The 18,196-nt window shown below is 50.5% G+C and overlaps 1 protein-coding gene across 1 annotated transcript in view; it reads left to right on the top strand.

Annotated features, from left to right (window-relative positions):
- Positions 1–4,720: 4,720 nt before the first annotated feature.
- Positions 4,721–18,196, top strand: part of DPYSL4 (dihydropyrimidinase like 4) — a 52,561-nt gene continuing 39,085 nt past the window's right edge. The window contains exons 1-2 of the mRNA XM_038744075.1: positions 4,721–4,839; positions 10,252–10,340. Coding sequence (XP_038600003.1) covers positions 4,801–4,839; positions 10,252–10,340 — 128 coding nt within the window. The 5' untranslated portion in view covers positions 4,721–4,800. The remainder of the gene's footprint in view (positions 4,840–10,251; positions 10,341–18,196) is intronic.

The following is an 18,196-nucleotide window of genomic DNA, read 5'->3' on the forward strand; positions in this document are numbered from 1 at the left end:
AAGGGAGCAAGTCGGGATAGGATGAGTGATTGTGAAGTGAAGTGACTTGCCCAAGATCAAGCAGCTGACAAGTGGCAGAGCCAGAATTAGAACCCAGGTCCTTCTGTCCTGGTCTATCTTTCTCTCATTGGGCTCTTCAGCCCCAGAGGCCCTAATGGGTGAATTTCACTGTCAGTCAGTGAATGTGGAGAACCTAGGGTTGAAAGCTCACTCAAGAGAGCTCATTTGCAACTTTGCAGGGAGCACTGGGTAGAGGGAGCAAGAGTAGATGTTTGCCAGTCTGTCGCCTCTCCCGAGCACTCTAGACTGTGAGCTCATCGTGGGCAGGGAGTGTGTCTTTTATTGTTCTATTGGACTCTCCAATCTCTGGTGGAGTTTGGTGGTACTGGTGTGTAGGGGGGTGGGGGTGATTTGGGGGGTTCTTGTGGGGACCCGGGGAGGGCTTTGCTATAGTTTTGATCCCCCAAAGCCAGAGCCTGGTGGTAAGTGAGAAGCAGTGTGGCTCAGTGGAAAAGAGCATGGGCTTTGGAGTCAGAGGTCATGGGTTCAAATCCCGGCTCCACCATTTGTCAGCTGTGTGACTTTGGGCAAGTCACTTCACTTCTCTGGGCCTCAGTGACCTCATCTGTAAAATGGGGATTGACTGTGAGCCCCCCAGGGGACAACCTGATCACCTTATAACCTCCTCAGCACTTAGAACAGTGCTTTGCACATAGTAAGCGCTTAATAAATGCCATTATTATAAAAAGTGAAGGAAGAGGGGCACGAGGGGTGAGGAGGGAAGGGAAGGAGGAGAGGAGAGAGAGGAAGCAGAGGCCTCCAAGAGGCCTATCTCCTCCAAGAGGCCTTCCCAGATTAAACCCCCTTTTCCTCAGCTCCCTCTTCCTTCCACATCACCCTGACTCGCTCCCTTTGCTCTTCCCCCATCCCCCATCACCTATGTATATACGTATATATAATTCTATTTATTTATATTGATGCGTGTTTATTTCTTTTGCTGCCTCCCTCCCTCTAGACTGTAAACCCGTTGTGGCCAGGGATTGTCTTTCTTTATTGCTGTATTGTACTTTCCAAGCACTTAGTACAGTGCTTTGCACACAGTAAGCGCTCAATGAATATGATTGAATGAGTGAATGAATGAATGAATGAAACAGAAGAGACCAGAGGTAGGAAGAGGAGAAGGGGAGAAGAGGAGGGGTGGAGAAAAGGAGGGGAGGGGAAGGGGAGAGCTGGGAGAACGGGAGAGGTAGAGGAAATATGTCTGTTTATTGTTGTATTGTACTCTCCCAAGTGCTTAGTACAGTGCTCTGAACAAGGTAAGCACTTAATAAATACCGTTGAATGAATGAATGAAGCAGAAGAGACCAGAAGTAGAAAGAGGTGAAGAGGAATGGTGGAGAAAAGGAGGGGAGGGGAAGGGGAGAGTCTGGAGAAGGGGAGAGGTAGAGGAAATGTGTCTGTTTATTGTTGTATTGTACTCTCCCAAGTGTTTAGTAATAATAATAATAATGATGATGGCATTTATTAAGCACTTACTATGTGCAGAACACTGTTCTAAGCGCTGGGGAGGTTACAAGCTGTTCAGGTTGTCCCACAGGGGGCTCACAGTCTTAATCCTCATTTTACAGATGAGGTAACTGATGCACAGAGAAGCAGCGCTTAGAACAGTGCCCAGCACTTAGAACAGTGCTCCAGCACTTAGAACAGTGTTTTGCACATAGTAAGCGCTTAACAAATGCCATCATTATTATTATTATTATTAAGTGACTTGCTCAAAGTCACACAGCTGACAATTGTCGGAGCTGGGATTTGAACCCATGATCTCTGACTCCAGAGCCCGTGCTCTTTCCACTGAGCCATGCTGCTTCTCAGCGTGGCTGAGAAGTACTCAGTACAGTACTATGCACACAGAAAGCGCTCAATTAATACAATTGAATGAATGAATGAGGGAAAGGAGGCAAGAGAAGGGGCTGGGAGAGTAAACTCCCTCTAGACTGTAAACTCTTTGTGGGCAGGGAACATGCCCGCTAATTCTGTTGGATTGCACTCTCCTGAATGTTTAGTACAGGGCTGTGCACCTAGTAAGCACTCAATAAAGATGAATGGTTGATTGAACAGCATGGCATGAGAGAAGCAGCATGATGTAGTGACTAGAGCACGGGCCTGAGAATCAGAAGGTTGTGGGTTCCAATCCTGCTTCTCCACTTGTCTGCTGTGTGTCCTAGAGTGAGTCATTTCACTTCCCTGGGCCTCAGTGACCTCATCTGTAAAATGGGGATGGAGACTGTGAGCCCCACGTGGGACAGGGACTGCGACCAACCTGATTTGCTTGTCTCCACCCCAGCGCTTAGTACAGTGCCTGAGACATCAAAAGTACTTAATAAATTCCACAATTATTATTGTTATTTATACTGATGCCTGTCTCTCCCTCTCTAGACTGTGAGCTTGTTGCAGGGCAGGAAATGTCACTGTTTATTGTTGTATTGTACTTTCCCAAGGGATTACTGGAGTGCTCTGCATGCAGTAAGTACTTAATATTAATTAATTCCTTCAATCATATTTATTGAGCGCTTACTGTGTGCAGGGCACTGTACTAAGTGCTTGGGAAGTACAAGTTGGCAACTTATAGAGACAGTCCCTACCCAACAGCGGGCTCACAGTCTAGAAGGGGGAATGCAATTGAATGAATGAGTGAATGAATGAATTCTCTCAAGCACTTAGTACAGTGCTCTGCACAGCGTGAATGCTCAATAAAGACCATTGGTTGATTGACAGATAATAAATCCACCCCGCCTCTTCCCTCCACCCCCTTCTCTAGCAATGCTAAAAATCAAGTCATAACACAGTTTCACAAAGGAAACAGCTGCTTTGACCAGTTACCTTGAAAATGGTCAATCTTACCAAACAGGAGGACTTTTTTTACGGCATCTATTAAGTGCCAACTATGTACCATTCATTCAATCATATTTATTGAGTGCTTACTCTGTGCAGAGCACTGTACTAAGCACCTGACACTATAGTAAGCACTGGGTAGATACAAGCTAACAGGGTGGTCAAGCACCTAGTGCAGTGCTCTGCACACAGTAAGCGCTCAATAAATATGATTGAACAAATGAATGAATGACACAGTTTCTGTCCCACGTGGAGCTCACAGACTTAAGCCTTGTTTTACAGATGAGGTCACTGAGGCCCAGAGAAGTGACTTGTCCAAGGTCACCCAGCATACACGTGGCGGAGGCGAGATTAGAACCCGTGACCTTCATACTCCCAGGCCCGGGAGTGGCATGGCTTAGGGGAAAGAGCCCGGGCTTGGGAGTCAGAGGTCAAGGGTTCTAATCGTTCCTGCGCCACTTGTCTGCTGTGTGACATTGGGCAAGCCACTTCACTTCTCTGGACCTCCATTACCTCATCTGTAAAATGGGGATAAAGACCGTGAGCTCCACATGGGACAACCTGATGACATTGTATCTACTCCAATACTTAGAACAGTGCTTGGCACATAGTAAGTGCTTAACAAATTCCATTATTATTATTATTGTTATCTGTGCCTCAGTCCCCTCATCTGTAAAGTGGGGAGGAAGACAGTGAGCCCCACAGGGGACAACCTGATGACCTTGTATTTCCCCCAGCGCTTAGAACAGGGCTTGGAACAGAGTAAGGACTGAACAAACAGCAGGGTTCTCCTTAGGCCCGGGCAGGTTCTGGGCACGTTTAGGCCATGTCTGGGGCCCCCTGTTTGTTTCAGGAAAAGGTTGGCTCGGCTGGGGCAAAGGGTTACGGGTGTGTGTGTGTGTGTGTGTGTGTGTGTGTGTGTGTGTGTGTATGTGTGTGTGTGTCTGTGTGAGTGTGTGTCTGTGTATGTGGGTCTGAATGTGTATGTGGGTCTGTATGTGTATGTGGGTCTGTATGTGTTAGAGTGTGTCTGTGTGGGGGGGTCTGAATGAGTGTGTGGGTCTGTGTGTGTGTGTGTCTCTGTGCATGTGTGTGTGTGTCCATGCGTGTATGTGGGTCTGAATGTGTGTGTGTGGTTCTGAATGTGTGTGTGGGTCTGTGCGCGTGGGTCTGTGTGCTTGTGTGTGTGTGTATGTCAGTGGGTCTGAGTGTGTGTGTGTGTGTGTGTCTTATGGACCGTGAGCCCGTTGTTGGTTGGGGACCGTCTCTATCTGTTGCCGACTTGTACTTCCCAAGCGCTTAGTCCAGTGTTCTGCACACAGTAAGCGCTCAGTAAATACGATTGAATGAATGAATGAAAGTGTGTGTGTCTGCGTGTGTCTTTGTGTGTCTGTGTGTCTGGGTCTCTGTGTGTGTGTGTGTGTGTGTGTCTGAGTGTGTGTGTGTGTGCGTGCGTGTGTATCTATGTGTGTGCGTGTGTGTGTGTGTGTGTACCGGAGCAGGCCCCGCCCCCCGCCCGCCCCCTGGCGGCGGGTGTGAGTGCGGCCGGGCCGGCGTGGGGGGCAGCGGTGAGCGCGGACGCCTCCTCCTCCTCCTCCTCCTCTTCCTCCTCCTCCTCCTCCTCCTCCTCCTCCTCCTCCTCTTTCTGTCCTCCTCTACCTCCTCCTGTCCTCTTCCACCTCCTTCCGTCCTCCTCCTCCTCCTGTCCTCCTCCTCCCCCTGTCCTTCTCCTCCTCCTGTCCTCCTCCTCCCCCTGTCCTTCTCCTCCTCCTGTCCTTCTCCTCCCCCTGTCCTCCTCCTCCTCCCCCTGCCCTCCTCCTCCTCCTCCTGTCGTCGTCCTCCTCCTCCTCCTCCTCGGCGGCGTTGGCCCGGGCCGGGGGCCGGGGGCCCGGGGCAGAAACCCCAGCCATGGCTTTCCAAGGCAAGAAGAGCATTCCCAGGATCACGGTGAGAGGAGACCCGCCCCACCGGGACCGGGATCGGGATCGGGACCGCGACCGGCGGGATGGGACGAGGGGGGCTCACGGATCCCGACGGAGGGAGACAGAGACTGACACGCAGACAGAGACAGAGACAGAGGGGAGCACGGACAGAGCCCAAAGAATAGGGAGTTGGAGAGACACAGGGACGGAGGGATCGGGAGAGACACAGATACGGAGGGATGGAGAAATACAGAGGGGTCGGGAGAAACAGAGGGCTGGAGAGACACAGAGATAGAGGACTGGAGAATCACAGAGACAGAAGGCTGGAGAGACACAGAGACAAAGGGATGGGAGAGATACAGAGACAGAAGGCTGGAGAGACACAGAGACAGAGGGCTGGAGACACACAGAGCTGGAAGAATGGAGAGATACAGGGACAGAGGGATGGAGAGATACAGAGACACAGGGATGGAGAGATACAGGGACAGAAGGCTGGAGACGCACAGAGCTGGAAGAATGGAGAGATACTGAGACAGGGATGGAGAGGCACAGAGACAGAGGGATGGGGAGATACAGAGACAGCGATGGAGAGGCACAGAGACAGAGGGATGGGGAGATACAGAGACAGGGATGGAGAGGCACAGAGACAGAGGGATGGGGAGATACAGAGACAGGGATGGAGAGTCACAGAGACAGAGGGATGGGGAGATACAGAGACAGGGATGGAGAGCCACAGAGACAGAGGGATGGGGAGATACAGAGACAGGGATGGAGACACACAGAGGGATGGGGAGATACAGAGACAGAGGGCTGGAGAGGCACAGAGACAGAGGGATGGGGAGATACAGAGACAGAGGGCTGGAGAGGCACAGAGACAGGGGGATGGGGAGATACAGAGACTGAGATCCAGAGTGTGTGGAAGGATGGAGGGATGGAGAGGCAAAGAGCTGGAAGTCCAGAGATAAAAGGCTGAAAGATCCCCTCCTTCTCCCTGAAGAACAGTCCTGGGGGTGGGGGGTGGGAGGAGGAGGGGGGAATTTGTCTCCCCAGGCCCCTGTGGAAGGGGAGCCCGGCTCCGGTCCGGTTTGGCCTGGCTTCTTGCTCAGTTGACCCCCTCAGTTGAACCCCTATCGGCTCAGGTGCTCTGCATATATTTGGCCTCCCAGAAAGCAGCGGCTCAGTCCCTTCCCCCACCCCCACCCCCAACTCCCCTGTCCGTCCACCCTGAGGGGTTCTCGGCACGACCACATAACTGACCCCCCCCCAAAAAATCAACAGGGAAACTGCGATGGGAAGAGCCCATTTCAAGCCTGAAAGGTTATGGGGGTGGGGAGGAGGTATTTGCCCCATTGTCTTTTGCTCTCTTTCAACAAAGGGGCTCCAAAGTGCTCCACAGAGGAGGCAGAGTGTTTCTTGGGGTGGGGGGCAGTGGGGGGTCGGGATCAGTGGGAAAATCCCAGGAAGAACAGGGGGCTCGGGAAAGGCTGAAGCCCGAAATCTAGAGGGTTCCAGAGGTCAGGCCTCTCCCAGGATCCCCTGCTGTTCTTTGTTAAGTCGACCCTGGCTCTAACTTGAAGGATTGCCCCCTCCCCCTCCCCTGCAGACCGAGGAGAAAGGATCATTCCCTCCTTTCCCTATTGTTTTCCACACCCGGGGGCCCCCGCCGACCAGACTCCATCAGAACATTTGCGGGGAAGAACACACGCAGGCTTCAGGCCTGTGTGGGTGAGATGTCGAACAGGAGAGCAAATGGAGTTCGCCGTTCAGCTAGCAGAAAGGCGGGCGTCGGATAAAAACAGCATTTCGGTCTCTCTGGGAAAGAAGGTTCATTTTCGGATGGGGTCATGAAGGAGCTCTCCAAAAGCGGTGCCTTGAGAATCTAAGATCACCTTCAGGTTTCCTAGGAACTCTGAGCCTTCCTACCATCTTTTTTATTAGAAAGTTAGGGTTATAGAAAGACTTGCCCAGCTCGTTTCCTATCGTGGGTGATCCCGGATCTTTGGGAAGATGGTGCTGGAGGCATCCCATTCTTTGGCTCGCTGGGAAGTAGAGCGGGGGAAACATTTTTCATACAAAGACCTCGGGAGTTTCTACATCAAGCCCTTCCTAAATCCGGTCGAAACCCGGCAGCCGGACGGTCGGTATTGTTTATCCACCTCGTCCTTGCCTACTCGGAATTCCCATCCGTGGACAGGTCAGGCTCAAGAAGCAGCCCAGCGCACACGGTCAGCGTAATCTGGATCAGCAGATGGGTCGGTGTCAGCCTCCCTCTCCCTGGCATGAACCATGTCCTGGAATCAACCAAATGCTTTTACCCACCCCAGCGCTTAGTACGGTGCCTGGCACATAGTAAGCGCTTCACAGATACCACTGTCATCATCCTGACTAATCAGATGACAGAATTCCAGAATAGAAGTTTTCATGGATGTAGAAAATATTCATTCATTCATTCAATTGTATTTCTTGAGCGCTTACTGTGTGCAGAGCACTGTACTAAGTGCTTAGGAAGTACAAGTCGGCAACATATAGAGACGGTCCCTACCCAACAATGGGCTCACAGTCTAGAAACGGGCTCACAGTCTGAAATATCCGTCCGTGTTCCTATCCAGTAAATCTTGGAAGGTTGGGGCTCGGTGGGGGCAAGGGGAGGGAGTTGGATGAGTGATCTAATTCTGTTGCTTTCTCCATTTTCATCGTGGGAATGATCGAGTGTGGGTTTGGGAGTTGGGAGGACAGAAGAAGGAAGGAAGGCAGAATGGCACTGTACTAAGTGCTTGGTTGGATACAGGCAAATCGAATTGAATACAGTCCCTTTCCCACTTGGGGCTCTCAGTCTCAATCCCCATTCTCCAGATGAGGGAACTGAGGTCCAGAGAATTGAAGTGATTTAATAATGATGGTATTTGTTAAGTGCTTACTATGTGCCAAGAACTGTTCTAAGCACTGGGGGAAATTCAAGGTAATCAGGTTGTCCCATGTGGGGCTCACAGTCTTCATCCCCATTTTACAGATGAAGGAACTGAAGCACAGAGAAGTGAAGTGACTTGCCCAGAGTCACACAGCTGACAAGTGAGCCTGTTATTGGGTAGGGACTGTCTCTCTATGTTACCGACTTGTACTTCCGAAGCGTTTAATACAGTGCTCTGCACCCAGTAAGCGCTCAATAAATACGATTGAATGAATGAATGAAAATAGAGGAGTTTGGATTAGAAGCCATGACCTCTGACTCCCAAGCCCCTGCTCTTTCCACTGAGCCATGCTGCTTTTCTAAGCAAAGTGATTTGACCAAGGTCACATAGCAGACACGTGGCAGAGTCGGAATTAGAACCCATGACCTCTGACTCCCAAGCCCATGCTCTTTCCACTGAGCCATGCTGCTTCTCTAAGCAAAGTGATTTGGCCAAGGTCACACAGCAGACAAGTGGCAGAGTCAGGATTAGAACCTGTGACCTTGTGATACCCAGGCCTGTGCTCTATCCATACACCTTGCTGCTTAGTATTGAGCTCTGCAATCCATCAGTGGTATTTACTGAGCACCTACTATTTGTGGGAACGCTGTACTAAGCACCAGGGAGAGTACACTGCAACAGAATTAGCAGACACATTCCCTGCTCAAAACAGGGAAAAAGCATGAACTAGTGGATTGAGTACAGGTCCTGGGAGTCAGAAGGACCTGGGTTCTAATCCCATCTCTGCTACATGTCTGTTGTGTGACCTTAGGCAAGTCACTTCACTTTCTCTGGGCCTCAGTTTTTATTGAACACTTACTGTGTGCAGAGCACTGTACAAGGTACTTGGAGAGAACAATTCAGCAACAAATAGAGGCCATCCCTACCCACAGCAGGCTCACAGTTTAGAAGGGGGAGACAGACATCAAAGCAAGTGAACAGGCCAATGCTTTGCACACAGAAAGTGCTCAATAAATACGAATGAATGAAGGAAGGAAGGAAAGAAGGAAGGAAGGAAGGAAGGAAGGAAGGAATGCACACACACACACACACACACTCTCTCTCTCTCTCTCTCTCTCCCTCCCTCACCCTTTATCCAGAACTGCATCAATTTAAGATAGATGCACAGATCACACATACACACAAACACACCCAAGTAGAGCCAACAAACTCTAAAACCTAGGGGAAACTTAATGGCCTAGTGGCTAGAGCCGGGCCTGGGAGACAGAAGGACCTGAGGTTCTAATCCCGGCCTTGGCACAAGTCTGCTGTGTGACCTTGGGTGAGTCACTTCACTTCTCTGTGCCTCAGTTCCCTCATCTGTAAATTGGGGGATTGAGATTGCTAGCCCCATGTGGGACAGGGACGGTGTCTGACCTGATGACCTTATATCTACCCCAGCACTAAGAGTGCTTGGCAAGTAGTAAGTGCTTAAACAATAACACAAATATTATTATCATTAATTGTATTTGGTTGGGTGTGCAGGGTGTTGTGTGTGTTTCTTTAAGGGTGTGGATGTGAGGCTGTGTATGCAAAATGGTCAATGTAAGGAGGTTTATGCGTGCATGTAATTCATTCATTCAATCGTATTTATTGGGCTCTTACTGTGTGCAGAGCACTGTACTAAGCACTTGGGAAGTACAAGTTGGCAACATATGGAGATGGTCCCTAACCAACAATGGGCTCACAGTCCAGAAGGGGGAGGGTGGGTGTGTAGCATGCTGTGTTTGCATGAAGGGATGTGTGTGAAGGTGTGGTTGCAAGATGTAAAGAGGTGTACGTGTGTGTAACTGGTTGAATGCGTAGGGTGTTGTGAGGTAGTGTGTGTGTGTGGGAGTGTATATAAAGAGTGGTAGACCAAAGGAGGTGCATGTACTTGATTGGTTGTGTAGGGTGTTGTGAGGGTGTGTGTGTATGTGTGTGTGTGTATGCAGCAGAGTGGTAGATGAAAGGAGGTGTATGTGTATGTGTACTTGGCTGTGTAGGGTGTTGTTGTTGTGAGGGTGTGTGTGTGTGTGTGTGTGCGTATGTGTAGCAGGGGTACACCAAAGGAAGGGCATGTATGGGTATGCATGAGTGTGTACGGGTGTGTGTGTGTGTGTGTGTGTGTGTGTGTGTGTGTGTGTGGAGGTTCAGCTATGCATGAATAATAATAATAATGGTGGTATTTATTAAGTGCTTACTATGTGCCAAGCACTGTTCTAAACACTGGGGTAGATACAAGGTCATCAGGTTGCCCCACATGGGGCTCCCAGTGTGAATGTGAATGGGGCATGAAAAATGATGGTGGGCTGGATTTGAAGCGATTGAAAATGGCATTTTGGTGCCATTATCTACCTTGGAGTCCATATGTGGGGTGTCTGGCTGGGCGGGCTGAAAGTTGGCCTTTCCCCGATTGACTTGGTGGAGGCTAAGTGCGGCTCTTTTCTACCACCCACAGCCGCGGCAGGGAGTTACATGGGAACCTTCTGAAATTTTTCTCTTCTTAGAGCGACCGACTTCTGATCAAAGGAGGGAAGATAGTGAACGATGATCAGTCCTTCTATGCTGACATATACGTGGAAGATGGCTTAATAAAGTAAGTTGGAGTAATTCAGAATATCGCTTTGTTCCTTTCAGAGCTAAGGTATTTTAGGGCGGTTGGTCTCTGCTTCTCTTTCGAGAAGCTCTCTTTAAAGAAGCAGCATGGCTTAATGGAAGGAGCCTGGGCTTCGGAGTCAGAGGTTTGGGTTCTAATCCCAGCTCCGCCACTTATCAGCTATTTGACTTTGGACATGTCACTTCACTTCTCTGTGTCTCAGTGACCTCATCTGTGCTACCCAGTCTTGATGATCAGATTACTGCTCTCAACTCTACCTTTTCTACTCAGCTAGACTCACTCGCTCCCCTTTCCCTTCGCCGCTCTCGTACCACTAACCCAAAGCCCTGGATCACTGCCACTGTTCGCCTCCATCGCTCTTATGCTCGAGCTGCCGAACGCTGCTGGCGAAAGTCTAAACACCATGCCAACTTCGTTCACTTCAAGATTATCCTTTCCTGCCTTAACTCAGCCCTCTCCTCTGCCAGACAAAACTATTTCTCCTCCCTTATTGACACCCATGCCCATCATCCCCGCCAGCTCTTCCATACATTCAACTCCCTTCTCAGGCCCCCGGTTCCTCCCCCTCCTCCTTCCCTCACCCCCCAACGATCTGGCCTCCTACTTCATTAACAAAATTAAATCCATCAGGTCCGACCTCCCCAAAGTCACTCCCCTCCTTCTCCAACCCCCCGGCTCTCAACACTCTCTGCTACTCTCCCATCCTTCCCAGCAGTATCCTCAGAGGAGCTCTCCTCCCTCCTCTCAAATGCTACTCCGGCCACCTGTGCTTCTGACCCCATTCCCTCTCATCTCATGAAATCTCTCACTCCGTCCCTTCTCCCCTCCTTAACTTCAATCAATCAATCAATCGTATTTATTGAGCGCGTACTGTGTGCAGAGCACTGTACTAAGCGCTTGGGAAGTACAAGTTGGCAACATATAGAGACAGTCCCTATCCAGCAGTGGGCTCACAGTCTAAAAGGGGGAGACAGAGAACAAAACCAAACATACTAACAAAATAAAATGAATAGAATAGATATGTAAAAGTAAATTAAATAAATAAATAAATAGAGTAATAAATATGTACAAACATATATACATATATACAGGTGCTGTGGGGAAGGGGAGGAGGTAAGATGGGGGGGATGGAGAGGGGGACGAGGGGGAGAGGAAGAAAGGGGCTCAGTCTGGGAAGACCTCCTGGAGGAACTGAGCTCTCAGTAGGGCCTTGAAGGGAGGAAGAGAGCTAGCTTGGCGGATGGGCAGAGGGAGGGCATTCCAGGCCCGGGGGATGACGTGGGCCGGGGGTCGACGGCGGGACAGGCGAGAACGAGGCACGGTGAGGAGATTAGCGGCAGAGGAGTGGAGGGTGCGGGCTGGGCTGTAGAAGGAGAGAAGGGAGGTGAGGTACGAGGGGGCGAGGTGATGGAGAGCCTTGAAGCCCAGGGTGAGGAGTTTCTGCCTGATGTGCAGATTGATTGGTAGCCACTGGAGATTTTTGAGGAGGGGAGTAACATGCCCTGAGCGTTTCTGGACAAAGACAATCAGGGAAGCCGCATGAAGTATGGATTGAAGTGGGGAGAGACACGAGGATGGGAGATCAGAAAGAATGCTGATACAGTACTCCAGATGGGATAGGATGAGAGCTTGAACGAGCAGAGTAGCGGTTTGGATGGAGAGGAAAGGGCGGATCTTGGCAATGTTGCGGAGCTGAGACCGGCAGGTTTTGGTGACGGCTTGGATGTGAGGGGTGAATGAGAGAGCAGAGTCGAGGATGACACCAAGGTTGCGTGCTTGTGAGACGGGAAGGATGGTAGTGCCATCAACAGAGATGGGAAAATCAGGGAGAGGACAAGGTTTGGGAGGGAAGACAAGGAGTTCAGTCTTCGACATGTTGAGCTTTATGTGGCGGGCAGACATCCAGATGGAGATGTCCTGAAGGCAGGAGGAGATGCGAGCCTGGAGAGAGGGGGAGAGAGCAGGGGCAGCGATGTCGATCTGGGTGTCATCAGCGTAGAGATGATAGTTGAAGCCGTGGGAGCGAATGAGGTCACCAAGGGAGTGAGTGTAGATTGAGAACAGAAGGATACCAAGCACTGAACCTTGGGGAACCCCCACAGTAAGGGGATGGGAGGGGGAGGAGGAGCCTGCAAAAGAGACTGAGAATGAACGACCCGAGAGATAAGAGGAGAACCAGGAGAGGACGGAGTCTGTGAAGCCAAGGTCGGATAGCGTGTTGAGAAGGGGGTGGTCCACAGTGTCGAAGGCAGCTGAGAGGTCGAGGAGGATTAGGATACAGTATGAGCCGTTGGATTTGGCAAGCAGGAGGTCATTGGTGACCTTTGAGAAGACAGTTTCCGTGGAATGTAGGGGACGGATGCCAGACTGGAGGGGGTCGAGGAGACAGTTGGTGTTGAGGAATTTGAGGCAGCGCATGTAGACAACTTGTTCAAGGAGTTTGGAAAGGAATGGTAGGAGGGATATGGGGCGATAACTAGAAGGTGGGGTGGGGTCAAGAGAGGTTTTTTTTAGGATGGGAGAGACATGGGCATGTTTGAAGGCAGAGGGGAAGGAACCAGTGGAGAGTGAGCGGTTGAAGATGGAAGTTAAGGAGGGGAGAAGGGATGGAGCGAGAGATTTCATGAGATGAGAGGGAATGGGGTCAGAAGCACAGGTGGCCGGAGTAGCACTTGAGAGGAGGGAGGCGAGTTCCTCTGAGGATACTGCTGGGAAGGATGGGAGAGTAGCAGAGAGTGCTGAGAGCCGGTGGGTTGGAGAAGCGGGGGAGTGACTTTGGGGAGGTCGGACCTGATGGATTTAATTTTGTTAATGAAGTAGGAGGCCAGATCGTTTGGGGTGAGGGAAGGAGGAGGGGGAGGAACCGGGGGCCTGAGAAGGGAGTTGAATGTACGGAAGAGCTGGCGGGGATGATGGGCATGGGTGTCAATAAGGGAGGAGAAATAGTTTTGTCTGGCAGAGGAGAGGGCTGAGTTAAGGCAGGAAAGGATAATCTTGAAGTGAACGAAGTTGGCATGGTGTTTAGACTTTCGCCAGCAGCGTTCGGCGGCTCGAGCATAAGAGCGAAGGAGGCGGACAGTGGCAGTGATCCAGGGCTTTGGGTTAGTGGTACGAGAGCGGTGAAGGGAAAGGGGAGTGAGTGAGTCTAGCTGAGTAGAAAGGGTAGAGTTGAGAGCAGTAATCTGATCATCAAGCCTGGGTAGAGAGGAGAGGAAGGTGAGGTGGGGTGTGAGGCGCTCAGAAAGATGGATGGTGAGTGGGTCAGGTGGGGTGGAGCAAGAGGTTGGCATCGTCAAGGAGAGATAGAAGGCAGGCAGCAGAGGAGTCATCAGGGATATCCATGTGGATGTAGAAGTCTCCGAGGATCAGAGTGGGCATGGAAAAGGAGAGAAGGAAGGTGAGGAAGGGGTCAAAACTTCCATCTTCAACCGCTCACTCTCCACTGGTTCCTTCCCCTCTGCCTTCAAACATGCCCATGTCTCTCCCATCCTAAAATAACCCTCTCTTGACCCCACCTAACCTTCTAGTTATCGCCCCATCTCCCTCCTACCATTCCTTTCCAAACTCCTTGAATGAGTTGTCTACACGCGCTGCCTCAAATTCCTCAACACCAACTCTCTCCTCGACCCCCTCCAGTCTGGCTTCCGTCCCCTACATTCCACGGAAACTGCCCTCTCAAAGGTCACCAATGACCTCCTGCTTGCCAAATCCAACGGCTCATACTCTATCCTCATCCTCCTCGACCTCTCAGCTGCCTTCGACACTGTGGACCACCCCCTTCTCCTCAACACGCTATCCAACCTTGGCTTCACAGACTCCTTCCTCTCCTGGTTCTCCTCTTATCTCTCCGGTCATTCATTCTCAGTCTCTTTTGCAGGCTCCTCCTCCCCCTCCCATCCCCTTATTGTGGGGGTTCCCCAAGGTTCAGTGCTTGGTCCCCTTCTGTTCTTGATATGCACTCTCTCCCTTGGTGACCTCATTCGCTCCCAAGGCTTCAACTATCATCTCTACGCTGATGACACCCAAATCTACATCTCTGCCCCTGCTCTCTCCCCCTCCCTCCAGGCTCGCATCTCCTCCTGCCTTCAGGACATCTCCATCTGGATGTCTGCCCACCACCTAAAACTCAACATGATCAAGACTGAACTCCTTGTCTTCCCTCCCAAACCCTGCCCTCTCCCTGACTTTCCCATCACTGTTGATGGCACTACCATCCTTCTTGTCTCACAAGCCCGCAACCTTGGTGTCATCCTCAACTCTGCTCTCTCATTCACCCCTCACATCCAAGCCGTGCAAAACCTGCTGGTCTCAGCTCCACAACATTGCCAAGATCCGCCCTTTCCTCTCCATCCCAACCGCCACCCTGCTCATTCAAGCTCTCATCCTATCCCGTCTGGACTACTGCACCAGCCTTCTCTCTGATCTCCCATCCTCATGTCTCTCCCCACTTCAATCCATACTTCATGCAGTTGCCCTGATTGTCTTTGTCCAGAAACGCTCTGGGCATGTTACTCCCCTCCTCAAAAATCTCCAGTGGCTACCAATCAATCTGCGCATCAGGCAGAAACTCCTCACCCTTGGCTTCAAGGCTCTTTATCACCTCGCCCCCTCCTATGTCACCTCCCTTCTCTTCTTCTACAGCCCAGCCCGCACCCTCCACTCCTCTGCCGCTAATCTCCTCACCGTGCCTCATTCTCGCCTGTCCCGCCGTCGACCCCCGGCCCACGTCATCCCCCTGGCCTAGAATGTCCTCCCTCTGCCCAACCGCCAAGCTAGCTCTCTTCCTCCCTTCAAGGCCCTACTGAGAGCTCACCTCCTCCAGGAGGCCTTCCCAGACTGAGCCCCCTCCTTCTTCTCCCCCTCATCCCCCTCTCCATCCCGCCTGTCTTACCTCCTTCCCTTCCCCACAGCACCTGCGTATATGTATATATGTTTGTACATATTTATTACTCTACTTATTTATTTATTTATTTTAGTTGTACAAATCTATTCTATTATTTCATTTTGTTAATATGTTTGGTTTTGTTCTCTGTCTACCCCTTCTAGACTGTGAGCCCACTGTTGGATAGGGACTGTCTCTATATGTTGCCAACTTGTACTTCCCAAGTGCTTAGTACAGTGCTCTGCACACAGTAAGCGCTCAATAAATATGATTAATGGATTGATTGATTGATTGTCCTCATGTGGGACAACCTGATTACCTCGTGTCTACGTGGCTCATTGGAAAGAGCACGGGCTTTGGAATCAGAGGTCAGGGGTTCAAATCCCAGCTCCGCCACTTGTCAGCTGTGTGACTTTGGGCAAGTCACTTCACTTCTCTGTGCCTCAGTTACCTCATCTGTAAAATGGGAATTAAGATTGTGAGCCCCACATGAGACAACCCCCCCGCCCCCAGGCCGAGCGGCCTTCGTGGCGGCGGTGGCGGCTAGGTGAGCGACGGGTGGCGAGGCTGGTGCTGGTCCGACCACCCCTGACCCGCCGTCAGGACGATGGTGAAGTACTACCAGAGGGGGACGTGGGTCGGGAGTCAGACGGTGACCAGGGCCAGGAGGGTGAGGACCCATGGCCGCGATAGAGCTGTCTCAGCATCTCCAGGAGGAGGTGACCTGCCCCGTCTGCAGGGAGGTTTTCACCGACCCGGTAACCATGGACTGTGGGCACAGCGTCTGCCGGGGGTGTCTCCCTCAGAGCCAGGGAGCACCCAAGACATCCCCCTCCTGCCCCGAGTGCAAGGAGCGTATCCGGCAAGATGTCCTCGAGTCAAATCGATGCCTGAGGAAGTTGGCCCTGCTCGCCAGACAGCTCAGCCAGCATTTCCAGCCAAGGCCGGAAGAAGATGGTGTCTGTGGGAGACACCAAGAGGACTTTGACCTGTTCTGTGAGGAAGACAAAATGACCATCTGCCTGGTGTGTAGCCGGTCCCGAGAGCACCAAGGGCATGCTATCGTCCCCCTAGAAGAGGCCTCCAGAGAATACAAGGCCGCCTTGCTGGCTCTGCAGGAGAATGGTCTGGAAGCCACCCCCGTGAAACAGGAGCACTTTGTGAAATCCCTAGTGAACGTGTGACCGTCGATATGCCAGAACGACTTGGATTTTTATGAAGGCTTATTTAGAAAACAAGAATTACTCTCTGATTTAGAGAAGCTATAAAGACCACCCATCCATTATTTGGTCCTGTGGACTGCAACCTCACATTTGGATGGTTGATTTTTGTGTCCGGGCGATGACCCCAGTGTTCTGGGGCACCGTCCATGCATTCTTGTATCTGGGAAATGGCAATGTTTGCTTGCTTCTTTATAAAGGACCTTTAATTATCGTTTGTCCGAAGGCTTTCCATCACCTCGTCCCCTCCTGCCTCACCTCCCTTCTCTCCTTCTACAGCCCAGCCCGCACCCTCCGCTCCTCTGCCGCTAATCTCCTCACCGTGCCTTGTTCTCACCTGTTTCGCCGTCGACCCCCTGCCCACGTCATCCCCCTGGCCTGGAATGCCCTCCCTCTGCCCACCTGCCAAGCTAGCTCTCTTCCTCCCTTCGGGGCCCTACTGAGAACTCACCTCCTCCAGGAGGCCTTCCCAGACTGAGCCCCCTCCTTCCTCTCCCCCTCGCCCCCCCTCCATCACCCCCGTCTTGCCTTCTTCCCTTCCCCACAGCACCTATATATATGTATATATGTTTGTGCATATTTATTACTCTATTTATTTTACTTGTACATATCTATTCTATTTATTTTATTTTGTTAATATGTTTGGTTTTGTTCTCTGTCTCCCCCTTCTAGACTGTGAGCCCACTGTTGGGTAGGGACTGTCTCTATATGTTGCCAACTTGTACTTCCCAAGCGCTTAGTACAGTGCTCTGCACACAGTAAGCGCTCAATAAATACGATTGATTGATTGACAATCTGATCACCTTGTAACCTCTCCAGTGCTTAGAACAGTGCTTTGCAGATAGTAAGCGCTTAATAAATGCCATCATTATCATTATTATTATTACCCCAGCGCTTAGAACAGTTCTTGGCTCATAGTAAGCACTTAACAAAAACCACCATTGTTATTATTATTATTATTATTATTATTATTATTATTATTATTTAAAAACCTTCAGCATTAGCATCCTAACCCTAATGGTAGAACGATTCCCTAAACAAATTTAGAAGGATTCTAAGACTGTTTGGAAGCTTATTTGGAAAAGTGGGGAGTGAGAGGTAGAAGGGGGTTGGTTTCCTGTGGCCCCCTCAATTTTTTAAAAAGTATTTATCTTACTATGTGGCATGCACTGTTCTAAGCAGTGGGGTAGAGATAAGCTAATTAGGGCAGACCCAGCCCCCGTACCACATGGGACTGACAGTCTAAGCAGGTGGGAGAATGACATTTAATCCCCATTTTACAGATGCTTAACTTGTATCCACCCCAGCGCTTAGAATGGTGTTTTGGCATATTATTATTATCATCAAGTGCAGTTGAGTCATTTCTGATCCTTAGTGACTCTATGGATCTATTTTCTCCAGAACGTCCTGTCTTCTGCCACAGTCCATAACCTTTCTAACATTATCGTTCATTCATTCATTCAATCGTATTTATTGAGCACTTACTATGGGCAGAGCACTGTACTAAGCACTTGGAAAGTACAGTTTAGCCACAAAGAGAGATAATCCCTGCTCACAACGGGCTCACAGTCTAGAAGTGGGGAGACAGACAACAAAACAAGTAAACAGGCATCAATAGCATCAGTATAAATAAACAGAATTCAAGATATCTATACATATCAGAACAAGTGAAACAGGCAGTAATATGAATAAATCAAATTATAGATATGTACATATATACACAAGAGCTGTGA

Source organism: Tachyglossus aculeatus, chromosome 3 (assembly GCF_015852505.1).
Source record: "Tachyglossus aculeatus isolate mTacAcu1 chromosome 3, mTacAcu1.pri, whole genome shotgun sequence".
NCBI classification, from domain to species: domain Eukaryota; kingdom Metazoa; phylum Chordata; class Mammalia; order Monotremata; family Tachyglossidae; genus Tachyglossus; species Tachyglossus aculeatus.